Here is a 17,637-nt window from a genome sequence, read left to right as displayed (position 1 = left end):
TTTGCAGACTGGTGGAGAAATGGGGTGTGGCTTGCTGTCAGAACTCAGCAATCCTGCTGTGTGGGACTTACTGGAGGTTACAGGAGGGGTACTTGATCCCCCAAGGACTACCAACTACCTCTCTTGTTTCGGGGGCGTGAGCTATAGTCAGCTCAGCTAACGGTTTAATTTCTCTGGTTTCGTACAAGTGAAATGTCAGCCTAGCTATAACCTTTGGTGAACATATATATATATATATATATATATATATATATATATATATATATATATATATATATATACACACACACACACAGTCTTTTTTTAAATAAGTATAAAATGTATCTGAAATTTTACATTATTTAAATATATTTCATTTACATTATATTATTGTTTAATGTTCATAAATTTTATGTTTACTATGTTTATAAAAAAACTATTTTTGTCTTAAATAATAGTGTGTAATGATATATTTGTTTTGATATTTTTGTTATAAACATTAGTATAGGAGAATTATATTTTTGAGTTCGATTTTTTTGACACAATATTTATGTCCCACGATATTTGTGCTTTCGATATTTTGTCAGTGAACCGTTACAGCACATTTTTTAGATTGTTGAGAATTTCAGTTTGCATGCGGCAGGGTATGTCCCAGGGAATATTATTTAGAAATTATTGAGAGCATTTCTGTAAACTAATGTGTGTGAGTATGGAAATTCCAGAGGTTCACTCATCAAGAATCATCCTACAAATTCTATTGCCACTGAACTGCAACATTTTTTTTCATTTATGAAGAAAGTTAGACACTTATCCACTCTATAAGTAGCAAGCTTCGTTATCAGGTCTCATCATGATCCTCAAAGTTCACCCTGGATTCTACATAGGTGCTGTAAGAGGAGCATTACGGAGTGGCGAGGTGCATATCTGGTTATTATTTTTGCCGCAGATATTTGAATTTAGCACATTGTCTTACATTTATTCAGTTCCCTTATCTACTCAAGCCATCATCTGAGTTATGTATGCAAGCTGTTGGTCAACAGTTTGAATCCTGGCTAACTAAACTCATACGGTCTTACATTGCTCATCAAACAAGTAAATCGGAGAATAAAGAATATTGCTAGTAACAATTCTGAAGCATTTTTGCACACCTATGTTAGAATCGCTAAATGTACCTTAAGTAAATCTATTCCAAAACCATTTACATGCCTAATGTACTCCCAAAAATATGTTCGAGTATTAGTAGAAAAAGGATAAAACAGCTCCCCAGACGTTCCAATTTTTTCAAAAGGTATAAAGGAGGAGGTTTCACAGCAACAAAAAATATTTTCTCTGTTGGAAGAAATAAAGTATTATGTACAAGTGTGCATTTCCACGACATTTACATATGCAGAATTTCCACATAGTGTTAAAGCTGCATTAGAAAATACTGTCAAGGAGATTAAGACCATTCATGGAGATGGTTGAAAACCTCAAAATATCATACATTTACACCAAATGCCAGAACTCTACCTCAAATGTTTAACAAAATCTACAATTTAACTTCCTAATGCTGAGCTGTGCGAAACACATACCAAGAGGCAATTCTTTTTGGGCCCGCGCTACGTAAATTGTTTATACAAAACCGGAAATGTCCTGTACTTCTAAACTAAAGTCTCTGCACAATTACCTTCTTCCATGTGGCCTTCCGAATGAAGTAATCTACTCACTACACTTTATCAGCATTTATATATATTTTAATTAATTAGGACTACACAATATATATTTTTAACAGGCAATTGGGCGTTCATATTATTCAGACTCTCCACAATATACAAATTAAATTACCCCCCCTCAATAAAAAATACACAATATCTTGATATTTTTAGCTGATTTTTCCTGGGTTGTATCCTAAACGATTGATGTGTTCCCCTCTATTCCCAAGGGCCAATGATTCATCTTTAGCCTATTAGAATAGGAGGGGATGGGCAGAGTTCAGAGGTAACAACATGAGTGTATCTTCCCCTCCATAGTGTGTGTGTGTGTGTGTGTGTGTATATATATATATATATATATATATATATATATATATATATACAAATATACATATAAACACACATACATGCACGCATACACACACACACATACAGGCACTTAGAAAAAGGAAGACGTGTGAAATGTATCTATTTCGATATATATATCACATTCCTCATTTTCTAAGTGCGGTAAATTACAAGTGTTACTATTAGGCAATTTAAAAGGTCTGAATTTACCGAACCCAGAAGGGTGGAAGCTCAGTCCACACCAGGGATTCGAACTTGTGATCAGTAGATCACTGCACATTTTGGTGGCAAGTATAAACTCACAGCCATCCTTGCCACTATACTTGAATTCCTGCAGTGTTCAGCTTCCAAGCACCCTATATTTAAAAGTGGGTGGGAGGAATTCCAATAGTAAATTTTAACTAGCCAGCATTAACTTTCTTTTAAATGTAAAACAATATTAAAAATTAGACCCAAGAAAGGTTGAGGAATTGTGCAACTAACTACTCTATAAATGTATACCATAAAAACAGTATTTACTTGACTTGAAACATTCTATTTCATTTATACAAATAACTACTAAATACAAAAAGTAGGTTAAAACAAAATAGTTCTTCTTCTGGCTGAGTTTATAATGCATCTACAGTATCCGGTAGCTTAAAACGAAATGCATTTCCCTCGTCACAGAATTCATAACATTAAATTCTATTAAAATCTTCAGTTATTTTTATTTCCTATATCAATACGGTACTTGATGTGAAGTAGTGTGTGAGTGATAGCTGAATATGTTTAGCATTTAAACTGAAACTGTTATATACCACACAACCCGATAAGAAACACTTAAATGTGAACTTAAGTTGCAACGTGATAATACAGAAAAAAAATCTGTTTCAGAATATATTTAGTGTTACAAAAATTATTTGCGTAATATGAAATCAAGAGGCCACATAAAAATAAGCTTGAGCTTTCAGAGCGATTCAGTTTTTTGAAAACTGAAGTGCACTAGTAATAAATATTTGCACATATTGTATAAACAAGAACCGTCTAATGTTCAGCATAATTGTAAACATCAGTACACGTGTAAAATGCATCTAACTCTACACTTACATGTTCAGTTTGCCAAATTGTGTATTTCATTATTGAGACGCATTTCAACAGACTACAAGGCCAATCCGAATTTTGGCATCCGTCTTTAAAATGAACTGTAACAGTGCAAGTAAGGAATGCAAAGAATTGCTAGTGCAATAAGGAAGAGAAGCACAGGCAATATTGCTGATCAATATTCGTCAGTTCCGTGTATTTGCCCTAGTGTAGTGTGGAGAACTGCAAAAGGTATTGAAATCCGTGTTTAATGCCCAGACCAGGTCTTAGTCTTTCTCTGTTCCTTCCGACTATTTTGTTGCAAGGTACGTCCAGTATATAGCTTTAAAGCTTGCCAGCCTGTGAAATGCCCATCTAGCCGCCGAGTAATGTTCTAATGCAAGACTTTCTCCCAAAAGGAGGTTACTGCGGAAGTTCGACCTTAAGGAGCCAAATGGGACCTGTATTACACCTTGTAAGGCAGGCATAACTTTGAACCGCATAAGATGTTTTCATCTGAATAGCAACAGCATATCTTCAGCAGTCAGACTTCAATTTATCTAAAGAATTATCAATTTTGGTCAAAGTCTTTTTGATTCGCAAAGCTGTGAGTCTTGCAGATGGATTGTGGTACCAACACTCTTTCATCAACTTGGCAAGAGACGTTAAGGTCTGCAGAGAGAAAAAGAAAAATAATTGTAACTCGAATAATGTACAAGCTGGCAATACACAGGCACAGCATGAAAACCATAAGCTAGGGTAATGACGTTTTTTTAACACTCACATGTGGCATTCCACCATATCACTTCCACATTTTAGAGGGGCCACTGCGTTATAGCTATTTTACAAGTTACCCCACCATTTTTAATGCAATATTAACTACATTATTCCGAAAGAGAAGCTCAGATATGATGTTATTACCATGCATAAAACCAGGCTTGCTCTATTTATCATGTTGTAGATATCTATTGACATACATTTTACTTATAAAAGTAGCTGTGATATGTACAATACGACCATTTAACACCCCTCATAGACATGTGTAAGGATGCCTATCAGATCATCTCAAATCTGTGAAGTCTCCACAAGTCCTCAAATATGCTGGACAGTGCAACACCTCTAGTGAATGGCTATGAAGTGGTCTATAAGTAACACTTTGGTTACACTTTAGATACAGTGACAGACTACTCCATAGCCATAAACAAACCTCTGTCTTTAAATAAAGCAGAGGTTGCTTTTAATACATTATTTACACTGTTTTGTCTTGTTTATAAAATATATATTTTTTGTCCCCTCTCAAATATTGAAAAGGCTCAGAAAAGACTTTAGTGTTGATAGTTCTATTAATTTACATTTCATACTTTCCAAACTATTAATGCACAGCGTGAAGAAACAGAACCCTAACTGTGTATGGTTAAGCCCACATTTCACTTCTTTGTACATCAAGCATATTCACAACATGCAAATTTAACTGTAGCGAAGATAAAAAAAACGTGACTTAAAAAGAACGTGTAAAAAGTGTGCATAAATTTTGTTCCAAACTTGTGAAGTAAATAATTTGTCAGGAAATCACAGCTCCGACTCACCCTATTTAACCAAAAAAAAAAAAAAAGAGGACATTCTTGGTTTCATAGAAAAGAGATTTATCGTCTGATGGCCCCATTTACTACACTTTTCCAACTCTTAGTGTAACTGACAAAGTGAATTCATGATCCAGATTCACAAAATTAAGATTTACAGAATTTGGTGAGATTAAATACCACTTATGTAGAAGATGGGTGGATTTTCCAGTTAGAAGCATACTAAAGCAGTAGGAAATAAGTGTTTCCGAGGAGGGGCAAGTGACAGTGGCTGAGAGTGTTAGGAACACCCACACTTTGAACCTTACGGCATTCACACACATTTCACAAAGGTGGGTCCCACCTTAAAACCAGAGCTAAAATTGCTCCAAAAACGTGTATGTAAAGTGTCCATATATCAATCAATCACTTAATTTGTAAAGCGCACTACTTACCCGTAAGGGATTGAAGACGCTGGGGGAGTGAAGGGGGGGTGGGGGGACGGGGAGGCCTACTGCTACTGGTCGAAAAGTCAGGTCTAGAGTCGTCTCCTGAAAGTAAGCAGGTCTTCGGTTTGTCGTAGGTTGAGGGGGGAGGGTGTTCCAGGTCTTGGCGGCGCGGTGGGAGAAGGACCTGCCTCAGAAGTGGTTCTACAGATGCGCGGGACCGTGGTCAGCGGAGCGGAGATTCCTGTTGGGTACGTAGAAGGAGAGTCGACTGTTGAGATAGGCTGGGCCGGTTTTGTGAAGTGCCTTGTGTGCGTGGATCAGGAGCTTGAAGGAGATTCTTCTGTCGACGGGGAGCCAGTGTGCAGGTTCCTCCGGTGGGTGGTGATGTGGTCGCGGCACGGGACGTCGAGGATCAGGCGTGCAGAGGTGTTCAGGATTCTTTGCAGTCTGTTGATGAGCTTGGAAGGGGCTCCGGCGTAGAGGGCGTTTCCGTAGTGGAGTCTGCTGCTGACTAGGGCTTGGGTGACTGTTTTCATTGTGTGTGTCGGGATCCATCTGTAGACCTAGCGGAGCATACGGAGGGTGTTGAAGCAGGTAGAGGAGACTGCGTTGACTTGTTTGGTCATGGTGAGTTTCGAGTCGAGGAGGACTCCCAGGTTGCGTGCGTGGTTGGTAGGAGCCGGGGGTGTCCCCAGTGATGTGGCCACCAGGAGTCGTCCCATGATGAGGGTTTGGGCCCGAGGATGAGGATCTCCGTCTTGTCGGAGTTTAGCTTAAGTCGGCTTTCCTTCATCCAGTCGGCGACAGCCTTCATTTCCTGGTGGAGGTTGGATTTAGAGTGGGGGGTCCTTGGTGAGGGAGAGGTTCAGCTGCATGTCGTCGGCGTAGGAGATTATGTTGAGGTCGTGCTGTCGGGCGATGCGTGCGAGTGGAGCCATGTAGACGTTGAACAGCGTTGGGTTGAGGGAGGATCCCTGTGGGACGCCGCAGATTATCTCGGAGGCTTTGGACCGGAACAGGGGGAGGCGGACTCGGAGTTCTGCCAGAGAGGACTGAGGTGGTCCACTCCAAGGCCTGGTCTCAGATCCCTGCGTCGTGGAGGCGCGTGTGTAGTATGCGGTGGCAGACTGTGTCGAAGGTGGCGGAGAGGTACAGGAGGATGAGGGCCGCCGTTTCGCCGTTGTCTAGCAGGATCCTGATGTCATCTGTGACGGCGATGAGGGCGGTCTTGGTGCTGTTGTTGCTTCAGAATCCTGATTGGGATGGGTCCAGGATGCTGTTGTCTTCGAGGTGACAGGTGAGCTGGGTGTTCACTATCTTCTCGATGACCTTTGCTGGGAACGGAAGCAGGGAGATGGGCCGAAAGTTCTTGAGGTCGCTCGGGTCCGCCTTGGGTTGCTTCAGTAGGGGGTTGATCGCGGCATGCTTCCAGCTCTCAGGGAAAGTAGCGGTCTCGAAGGAGAGGTTGATGATGCTGCGCAGGTGGGGTGCGATGGAGCTGCCGGCTTTGTTGAAGATGTGGTGTGGGAGAGGGTCAGACGGGGAGCCGGAGTGGATTGTGCCCATGGTCTTGATTGTGTCCTCGATGCTCACATTAGCCCAGGTTGTCAGGGAGTCGTGGTCGATGGGGTGCGGTGGGTCCGGCTTGTCGAGGCCTGTAGTGGTCGTCCGAGGACTGAAGCGGTCTTGGATGTCGGTGATCTTGTGGTGAAAGAAGGTGGCGAGGGAGTCGCACAGGGCCGGTGATGGCGGGATGCCGTTGGCGCTGGAGCTGGGGTTGGAGAGTTCCTTCACGATGTTGAAGAGCTCCTTGCTGTTGTGTGCTTTGTTGTCAAGGTGGTCTTTGAAGAAGGTCCTTTTGGCGGTCCTGATGAGGTGGTGGTGGTTGCGGATGGAGTCTTTGTGGGCAGGCCGGCTGTCCGGCGTCTTGTCGCGGTGCCATTTGTTCTCCAATTTCCGGCAGGTGCGCTTTGATGCTAGGAGTTCCGGGGTGAACAAGCTGGCTCTCTTGCTGGTGTCTCTGTTGGTTGGCTTTTTCAGAGGTGCTAAGGTGTTGGCGCCATCGTCCATCCAGCGTCTGAGGGTGCGTGCACCATCATCGGGGTTGGTCGGTGGGTTGAGTACGAGGTTTGTCTGTAGTTGTTCTCCAGTGACTTTGCCCCAGCATCGGCAGGGGATCTGTAGGGTGCAGTGGTGTATGAGGGGTTTACGGAAGGTGAAGTGGATGCAATGGTGGTCTGTCCAGGTGAGTTCGGAGGTGTGGCTGAAGGCGACGTGGGGGCTCGAGGAGAAGATGGCATCAAGCGTGTTACCGGCGATGTGGGTCGGCGTCGTGACGAGCTGTTTTAGTCAGAGGTGGTCGATGAGGGTGGAGGAGTTGTGGTCGCGTGCGTGCTGATTAGGTCGGCGATGGAGTCTCAGAATTGTGGTTGGGGTCTGGGCGGTCTGTAGACAAGGGTGCCTCTAAGGGTGGTCTTGTGGTCCGTGTGGATCTGGAAGTGCATGTGTTCGGTGGTGCTGAGAGTGTCGTTGGGGTTTGTTGAGACCCTGATTGTGTTCTGGTGGACGATGGCGATTCCTCCTCCGGCTCCGTTGGTGCGGTCTCTGCGGGTGATCTTGTACCAGTCGGGGATGACTATGGCGATGTCCGGGAAGGAGGCTTTGTTCATCCAGGTCTCGGTTAGGAAGGCGACGTTCGGGGATGCGGTGTCGAGTAGGTCCCAGAGCTGGACGGGGTGTTTGCGTGCGGAGCGAGTGTTGATCAGGATGCATCGGAGCTGGTTGTGTTCCGTCGTGGCGGGTGTCTCGGCAGCTTCGAGGCAGGAGTAGCTGCAGTTCCGGCAAGCGAAAGGACTGTGAGGGAGCTTCGGGGCGGCCTTGCAGCAGGTGTGGGTCCTTTCTGGGTTGAGAGTGACGAGGGTACTGGTGTCGTAGCGGAGTCGGTCTTCGCGACTGGTGCGGCGGCCAGGGGTTCTGGTGCTGGGCGCGGTCTAGGCGCGGACCGGCTTGCCTTAGGCATGCCGGATGCACACGGCCGCCATATATGGGGAGGTGGGGAGGGAGGGGGAGGTGGGGAGGGAGGAGCAGCTGGGAGGCGGGTGGCAGGGGCAGCGAATGGGCGCGGAGGGGGCGGGCCGCAGGGGAAGCAGCGTTGGGGAACGGGAGCAGGGAAGCAGAGCGGTTGCGGGTAGGAGACAGGCAAAAGGGGTACAGAGCAGACTGGGCAGTGGGGGCACAGAAGTAAAGGAGGTCGCGGAGGCAAGCGGGGGGAACAAAAGAGGAGCAGGTGTACAGAAGGAGAGCCGCGGAGCACAGGAGAGAGACGGTCAGACAGAGTACAGGCACAACAGAGAGCAGATTCAAACCCAAGGCCTCCACTGGCCACCAGGGATGAGGCGCAGGTGGTAGCCTACGGGGGGTGGAGAACCTCTACTTCAGTGGTGGCAGCAGGAGTGCAGGTGGAGCTGCAGCGGGGGAGGGAGTGACCTACCAGGCAAGGTCAAGGGTCGCTCTCCTCACTACGCAGCGGCCGCCATATATGGGGAGGGTGGAGCAGCTGGGATGCGGGGGCGGGTGGCAGGGTCAGCGAATGGGCGAGGAGGGGGCGGGCCACAGGGGAAGCAGCGGTGGGGAGCGGGAGCAGGGAAGCAGAGCGGTTGCGGGTAGGAGACAGGCAAAAGGGGTACAGAGAAGACTGGGCAGTGGGGGCACAGTAGCAAAGGAGGACGCGGCGGCGGGAAGGGGGAAACAAAAGAGGAATGGGTGAACAGAACAAGGGCAGCGGAGTACAGGAGAGAGACGGGCAGACAGAGTACAGGCACAACAGAGAACAGATGCAAACCTAAGGCCACCACTGGCCACCAGGGATGGGGCGCAGGTGGCGGGTGGTGGAGGGCCTCGACTTCAGCGGCAGCAGCAGGAGTGCAGGCGGAGCTGCAGCAGGGGGGGTGGGGGGGAGCGACCTACCAGGAAAGGTCAAGGGTGGCTTATACGGTAAAAAGACACCAAAACACTAGACCTCTGGGAGCTTTAAAGTATGGAATCATTTCACATAGAAAAAAGTTATCCATTAGAGTAAAAGAACAAGTTACTTACCTTTGATAATGCTCTTTCTGGTGGATACTCGAATTGCAAATTCCACATCTTTGAAGACTTTCTAGGGTGCCAAACTGGATTCTGAAAACTTTACTCCAAGCAGTGCTCCCACACGCTGTTAGGCGGCATCTTGTGCATATAATCGCCAACCATGCTCGCTGGTATTAGTTTCTTGTTTATTCCCTTTACTTCAGATGCAGATGTTATGTTAAAAATATTTCTTGAGCGCGCTTACCCCAGGCGGTTTTATGGCGCTGAGAAAAGAAGAGCTGAGACGTGGGCACTTATTGGTATGCTTGAGAGAATAAAAGAGTTTTCAAGAGAGTTCTGAATTTGGTGTAGCATGTGGCCAGTCTGAGCTCGTTAGAAAGGGAGTTCCAGAAGCGGGGGCTAAGAAGGAGAATCTCAGACCTCCATGCTTTTTCCGTCTGAAGGTGGGAATGGAGAGCAAGTGAAGATGGGAGGAACGGGGTGTAATGTTGAATCCAGGAAGAGATGAAAGTAGGGGCTTGGTCGGCGAGAGCTTTGAAGGTGGTACAGCCAAGTTTGAAGAGACAGCGTTTGGCTACCGGTAGCCAATGCAAGCTCTTCATCTGGGGACTAACGTGTTGGTGTCTGGGTTGGCGAAAGATGAGCCTAGCTGCCTGATTTTGAACGAGTTGCAGGTGGTGGAGTTGGTATGCCGGGATACCAACATCGCGTAGTCTATGCGGGAGATGACAAGGGCCATAATGACAAGGATGAGAGCTTCCTTGGTAAGGAATCTGCAGATTTTGCGGATTCTGCGGAGGTGGAAGAAGCAGGAGGAAACTACTGCATTGATTTGGGGCTTAAGCGATAGGTTGCTACAGATGATTACTCCAAGGCTCTTTACAGATTTTACTGGGTGAGGAGCGGAGCCCAATGAAGGCGGCCAGAGCTGGGATTCCAGGGGTTGGCGGAACCTCCGATTAAAACCAGCTCGGTTTTATCGGGGTTGAGTTTGAGTTGACTGAGGTACATCCATTCACTGATAGAAGTCATGATGGATTGAAAGTCAGTGATGGAAGTATCGGAGGAGACAATGTTGAAGACCAGCTGGAGGTCGTCAGCATAATTGAAGATTGTGGCAGGGCGGTTGAGTAGAGACACGATCAGGGGTTGCATGTATAGATTAAAAAGGAGGGGCGAGAGGGCTGAGCCCTGGGGAGGCCCACAGGTTAGGCTATTTTTTTTTGCCGAGAAATTATTTAGGCGCACTGCCTGGGAGCGCCCGTCAAGGAAGGTGATGATCCATTTTAGGGCCATGCCCTGGATGCCGTAGTTGCTGACACGGTCGATCAGGAGTTCATGATCGACCGTGTCGAACGCCGCCGAAAGATCCAGGAGTACTAGGGCCTGGGGGATGTTATTGTCAGCTCCATTCCGAAGTTTGTCCATAAATGCTAAAATGAACGGATTCTGTGGCGATCATGACCATGAACAGTTGCTGGTAACATGGTGCTGATTACTAACTTGGGAGCTTTGTAGGTGGTAGAAAAGATCTTCTGATACTGTGCTTTCTAAAAGAGTGTGAAAATATCTAGCAAGGGTTCTCCCCACTTCTGGAAGATGCACTGCCCCACTCTGTATGTAGACGCCACATGTGACAACAGATAAAACCTGCGCAGTTCATTCACTCTGGCATTCAAAGACGCTGCCGGGAGGTTTGCAATCACGAAAATGCCCTGATGCTCCAAGCACCTCCAGAAGCGCAGAGCCTCCTGACACAGGACCAGGCTCTGGCCTGCTTTTTACAGTACCACATGGTGGTGATCTTGTGTTTGAGAACTTGCACCAGCCTCCAGTTGATAGATGGCAGGAAGGCCTTCAGAGTCAAATATATGGCCAGCAACTCCACCAGACTAGTCTCTGATGGAGGGCTGGCTCCACACCAGAGTCCTCTGATCTCTATCTCTCCATATGGCCTCCACAGCTCAGAATAGACACATCAGTGTCAGCTCTGGGTGTGGAAGGAAGAAGGGTCTGCCACTGGACCAATTGCGTTTGGGTAGCCACCACTCCACATCTTAAGCCACCTCCTCCGAGAAAAGTATAACATCGGCCAGATACCTTGAAGCAAGGCACTATAGAACTTCAAGTTCTATTGAACAGCTTGTTTGTACCCCCTGGAATAGCTGACTGAGGTTAAAGGAGGCTAAGAGGCCAAGAAGCCTCAGAAGCGCCCTCACTGTGACCCAGAATAGAACCTGATACATTGGAACTATAGTTCATTACTGATTGTGGAGGAGGGAAAGCCATAAAATCCACTGTGTGAAGGGTTGCTCCAATGAACAAAACCTCTGTGCAGTAGTCAGGGGAGACATTGGCCAATTGATAGTGAACCCCAACGAAGTTAGGAGGTGCTCCGTCATTTGTGAGTGGCCCTCGGCAGACTGTGGCGAGCGTGCCTTTAATAGCCAAGGAAGTATGGGAATACAGGTATGTCTGACCTCTGAAGATGGGTCACAACACCAGACGGGCACTGCTGAGGCCAAAAGGTGAAAAAATCACATAGGGTCTTGGCTTTATACCAGCAAGGCTAAGCCTGATATACCAAATCAACAACACAACTGCCAGTACTGGGAATCACTTTTAAATATTGATGTCGACCTTTATGAATAGAACATACTAGTCTGTTTTTTACTTACATCACTAGTTTATTATATTCATTTATATCTTAGTTGAACAATATTTTTTCATAAGCAAATCATGAATCTTTGCATTTACACACATAAAACATTACATCAAAAACAACTATATACAATACAATTTACAAAATCCCAACACATTCAACTTTCACACTGGCCAATCCATTCATCATTCACTCATACACTCATACACTTTAGTCCTAATGTCAATTTTGGATTATCTGTACATATAAATGATTTTTCATATCATGATTTCTTTTGGTCAACAATATGTTTAAAAGCAGAGCCCTGCTTAAAAGATCAATCTTGCTATATTGTGGTTGACAAAAGGGACCAAAACCAGCTCGACGCGTTTCGAACCCCCAATTTGCGGGGTTCTCCTCAGGACCAACAGTCTCTTCGTAATGTGGTGTCGGCGCGACTCAAGTGAAACGAAGGGAGAAACAAAGGATACTCGCTTGGCTAAATTACCAGCCGCAGTGCTGTGACTGATTGCTGCACGGCTTAGAACCACTTTTATCAAATTAAATAGTGCCTCTTCATCTTACATCTATTGGTGACTGAATACCACATTACGAAGAGACTGTTGGTCCTGAGGAGAACCCCGCAAATTGGGGGTTCGAAACGAGTCAACCTGGTTTTGGTCCCTTTTGTCAACCACAATATAGCAAGATTGATCTTTTAAGCAGGGCTCTGCTTTTAAACATATTGTTGACCAAAAGAAATCATGATATGAAAAATCATTTATATGTACAGATAATCCAAAATTGACATTAGGACTAAAGTGTATGAGTGTATAAGTGAATGATGAATGGATTGGCCAGTGTGAAAGTTGGATGTGTTGGGAATTTGTAAATTGTATATAGTTGTTTTTGATGTAATGTTTTATATGTGTACATGCAAAGATTCATGATTTGCTAATGAAAAAATATTGTTCAACTAAGATATAAATGAATATAATAAACTAGTGATGTAAGTAAAAAACAGACCAGTATGTTCTATTCATAAAGGTCGACATCAATATTTAGAGGCCAAAAGGTAGCACATTAACTTGAAAGTGCTTCCAGCGTACTATGAACGGCAGAAAATGTCTGTGGGACTGCAGGACGGGTATATCAAAATATGCATTCTGCAGGCCCAAGGATACCATTCACTCATTCCAAAGTAAACACGCTTTAGGCTAGTGTGAGCATTTTCAATTTGCATTCAGAGACTGGAATTTTAAAAAAGGCCTGAGGCACCCCCTCCTTCTTCGGAAAGAGAAAAATGCCTTGGCCTCGTAAAGAATGGTGCACCAGCTGTGCTGGTTGGGTAGGCATCAACTGTTTATAATCCAGTCCTCTGGAATAGCCCCTGAAATTTGTGAATTGATGCAGAAGCTGTCTAGAAGGGGATAAAAGTCTCAAGCAGTGTGCCACAGCTCTACTGGCCTTAAAGTGCTTCAATGCAGTTTGGCTTTTGACAGAAAATATGGAGCCCATCAAAGGGCCTATCTATGAGAAAAGTCTGTAGATCACTGAATAATCCTGTGGAGCACATTCAGGCGTGGCGACAAAGTACAGCACTAGTACTGACTGCCTTCCCTAAGCATCCTGCCCTGCGCAGATGACATATTTGCTCACATCCTGTCCATCATTAATTGCCTCAGCCAAAGAGGCTCCAAGGTCTTCTGATGCTGCCCGCAAGATTTCACTGCCCTTGTCCCAGAGGGCAAGTGTACAGCGACCCAGAAAACAGTCTTTACAGATCAAAATGTTAAACAGAGGAAAACATGTGCTTGCCAAACGCCTCAATCCTCTTGGATTACCTATCCTGAGGAGAGGTTATAAATGAAGGAGGATTCACTTTACTGGTCGTGATCTACACAATAAGGCAACCAGTAGTTGGTGATTGGTGAGAACATATGGGTCACGGTCTTACGGAGAACAACGCTTGGACCAAGTAGCCATTAAAGTAGCCATATCGCCCCATACGTTGAACTATTTTTGCACGCAAAAATGTTGGAAGGGTGTGTTAATAGCTGATAGCTTTCTTGGAGGCCCATTAGTTTCTGGAACCCTTACAATCGGAGTTCAGAGCTGCTCACAGTACAGCGACCACATTGGTGGGAGTTATGGACTCCCAATGCTATACTTAGGCTGCTGATTTCTGTGCCATGCTTGCACTGCTAGATCTCTCTGCTGCCTTCGACACCATCTCCCATAAAGTATTGATCAGCAGGTTGCAGGAGATCAGAGTCAGGGCAACACTTATAGTGGCTCGCAGACTTTTTAGATAGATAAACTCAAATGATCAGGCTAAGCTCTTTCAAATCAGGCACTATTTCGATCAATAAGGTGGTGCTTCAGGGCTCATCTTTGAGCCAGACTTTATCATCTAAGATCCCCCCCATGCCCAGATTGTGAAATCCTGAGGCTTTGATGTAATTTCCTATGCTGATGACATGCATTTGATTATTTCACTGGGACAGGACACTGACAATGCGAAACATCGCTTTCAAGACTGTCTGAAGAAAATTGAGGGCTGGATGACCACCAACTGTCTCCAGCAGAACGGTGAAGAAACTGAGATCTTACTGGTTGGAAAAGCTCAGTACTACTGGAATCCTGACTGTTGGCCCGCAGGGCTGGGGGCAGCTCCTTCTCCATGTCACTCCGTAAAAAACCTGGGGCATTATACTGGACCAGGAACTTTTCATGAAGAACCACATTATTGCTACTTCTTGCACCCGTTTTGCGAGACTTGTGAGCAAGTTCTTTCCTGGGCTACCATCTTCTCTCAGGAAAATACTCGTCCAGACCTTGGTTATAAGCTGCCTGGACTACAATAACGCGCTGTTTATGGCAGTCAACTACACCTTACTGTCTAAGCTCCAGGTGGTGCAAATCTCCCATCAGGCTCCTCTTTTGAGAGATCTTCATAGGCTCCTTGTCCGAAAGCACATCCTGTTTAAGATCAGTCGTTTCCCCCATAAGAACTTGATGGGCAATCTCTACCTAATGGATAAACTGCATTGCTATCTGCCTTCCTGCACCTTAAAATCTAGACATGAGTTCTTATTTGATCCCAGTGTTCGTACTGTGAGATATGATGGAACAGCTTTTACCTTTACAGCCCTTACTGCCTGGAATCAACTAAATTTCCATCTTCGCTGTTGTGCTGATTTCACCAGCTTAAGGAAAATGTTGAAAATTAAGCTGTTCTAGGTCACTGGTTATTTGTCTGCGCCTGCCAAGCACAGAGATATAACTTAGGGTATGATTAGCTGCACTTTATCAAGTGAGGTTAACATTAACATGATCCATGAAGGAATCATTAACGGAAAGCAAGGACAAACGTAGCAAGCCCAGGATGCAGGATCTCGGTTAGGAAATTTGTTTCAATCTCAACGAAGGGCAGCTATAATCCAAGAGTCTCAGCCGCTCTCTGAACTACCACAGCAAATCAGCTACTCTTTCATTGGTGGCCCATGTGGTAAGTCAAGCTCTGTCTCAGACGAGTTGGCAAGCCCACTGGCATTTGGTAAATCAATGTAGAAGGTATCATCAGTGTAGTGATGAGGAAAAAAAACATCCTCATTACCATCATTATCAGCATCAACATCTTGGGATGCCACCAACCTATAGCACAAAATCACAGAGCCAGAACGAAAATAGATAATGGAGCCTCTCCTGACAGGTGTAGTATGGCATAGGCCCAGGATTAGAGCCTGGGTGCATGACTGATTACACTTTTGTAATTTCGCAGCACAACTTCAGTTGGGGTCAAGCCAAAGCTGGGTTGGATTGGACACTGGTCGGCACTGGTTCTGCTAATGGAGCAGTTGATATTGGCACTGGTGAAGAAGGGACCAGTGTAGAAGTCTGTACCAGAGTTGGTAGGTGCCGGTAATGGGTCCCAGGTGGACAGACAAAGCTGTAGTAGGACCAGTTAGTGGTAACCAGACTGTGGGGTCCTCAGCTCCATGGGGTCCGAAGGTGCATCAGAAAGAGACAGCCTGCACTAAATATTTGCAGCATGGGCTCCTGAAAGGCCTCAATCTACTGCAGGGTCAATGATGACTCTGGAAATTCAGGAGGTACCAGCTCACGAACTGGTTCCATGACCAGAGACCTTAACAGAGGGGGATGGGGAAGCTAACACGGACGCACTTGCATATTCTCTAGAGTCAGAATGGTGGGATGCTGCGGAGTCCCACTTTGCTTTTTTTGTGTGTGTCTGTGCTTGGCCTTCCTGGAGAACTTCAAGTGAGAAGTTGAGAAGTCTCTGAAACAGGTTTAAGATCAGGAACTGGTCTGTGCCTTCAACTTCGATCAGGAGTGTGACCTATGCAAAGGCCAGAACTTCTTTTGTGCCCAGCAACATATGGCTTCACCTTCCCAACACTGATTACCTTTGGGTAAACAAGGGCATGCTTATTGCATGACAGTCGTGGCCCAAAATCAGGCATCAAAGACACCTTGCGAGTGTTCATAACCCAGATTTGCCTCCTGTAGTAGAGGCATGAGATGGAGCCTGTGGGTGGGGACATCACTCCCTAGCACACTGGTGAAATTGTTGGTGAAGTCATTAGAAAACTGGCAAAGTTGGGAGCCCAGCTCCGGATCTGTCTCAGAAGTCACAAAAAGAAATGGGGCCCTTATTTTATATGTGACTCTGCTCCATCACTTCCAGGACGGTGTGGCGTCTATGTGGAGCCATACAGCACCACCTAGCGGTGGATGGGAGCACTTCTTAAAGAAAAGTTTTTCGGACACAGTCTGGCAACTGGTGAGTTTTCTAAGGTGATGAATCTACTGTTAGAAATATCCATCAGAAATAGGGGGATTAGCTTAGTGGCAAATGTACTTATTTTTTAGGTTCCAGTGGGTACAGCGTTAGATTCTGTTAATGTTAAAAAGAAAATCCTGTAAGCTTAGGAGTCATGAGCAGAGCCATTTCATTATGAATCAGTGGTTCAGTGGACAATCCTGGAATTCTAATTGCATTAAGTCTTAATTCAAAAATCAGGAAGGCAAAAAAAGGGAAGAATTATATATGGTATGTAATGAAAAACTTACTAAGAAAATATATAGCATTCATTGGGCAAAATATGTTCCTATAAGTCTGCGTGTTGGAGGTGTAGTAGTTACACTGACAGACATTATCATAAGAGAAGCCCACAAAAAACCTAACATAATTAACACCATGAGAAACAAATGACTAACACAAATATGCTGCTATACACACCAATATCTAGTTTAATTGTACTTACTAGGTCTGAAAACCATCTGTTGGGAATGTTTGGCCTTTGCTGATCTATACAGACCACTTTCTTCATATCTTCAAAACTGGGGTCATTTGGAACCACATCGTAGAATGGAGGCTTATATTCTTCAACAATTCCTACAACGCAGAACAGATCACACTTAAAAATACTGCTGTATCTCGGAAATATGGATCTATAGTTGACCTCTACTCGTAACTACAGAGAATGATTCACAAAAAAACTATTTAAATGGTTAATTCAGTTTTATAGTGTCACATTAAATCAAGGTAAATGAAAATAATGCTTCGGTCAGTCAGTAACTTTGAAATGGTCAACATATGCAAAGAATATTTTATTTTGCCTCCTCCCTCCCCCAAATTAAATTTAAAATCAACATGGTACTTACCTATTCACCATGTTCACAAGGAAGGCTAGTTTATGACTGAATTCATTTTTCTTAATTGACAAAATCATTTGGTTAATAAAGCTATTAAAAACAAGGACCATAAATGCCAATGCATTTCCCAAGGCAAAGAAACA

At 45.0% G+C, this 17,637-nt stretch overlaps 1 protein-coding gene across 2 annotated transcripts in view; it reads right to left on the bottom strand.

The window, feature by feature from the left end:
- Window positions 1–1,690: 1,690 nt before the first annotated feature.
- The window catches only part of ACVR1 (activin A receptor type 1), a 366,339-nt gene continuing 350,392 nt past the window's right edge, over window positions 1,691–17,637 (bottom strand). For both annotated transcript variants that reach the window (XM_086956669.1, XM_086956670.1), the window contains 2 exons: window positions 17,104–17,234; window positions 1,691–3,749 (listed from right to left, as the gene is read on the bottom strand). In XM_086956669.1, coding sequence (XP_086812795.1) covers window positions 3,615–3,749; window positions 17,104–17,234 — 266 coding nt within the window. In that variant the 3' untranslated portion in view covers window positions 1,691–3,614. The remainder of the gene's footprint in view (window positions 3,750–17,103; window positions 17,235–17,637) is intronic.

The sequence above is a fragment of the Lissotriton vulgaris genome, chromosome 2_1 (genome assembly GCF_964263255.1).
Source record: "Lissotriton vulgaris chromosome 2_1, aLisVul1.2, whole genome shotgun sequence".
Lineage (NCBI taxonomy): Eukaryota > Metazoa > Chordata > Amphibia > Caudata > Salamandridae > Lissotriton > Lissotriton vulgaris.
This window is presented reverse-complemented; position numbering and strand designations above follow the sequence as displayed.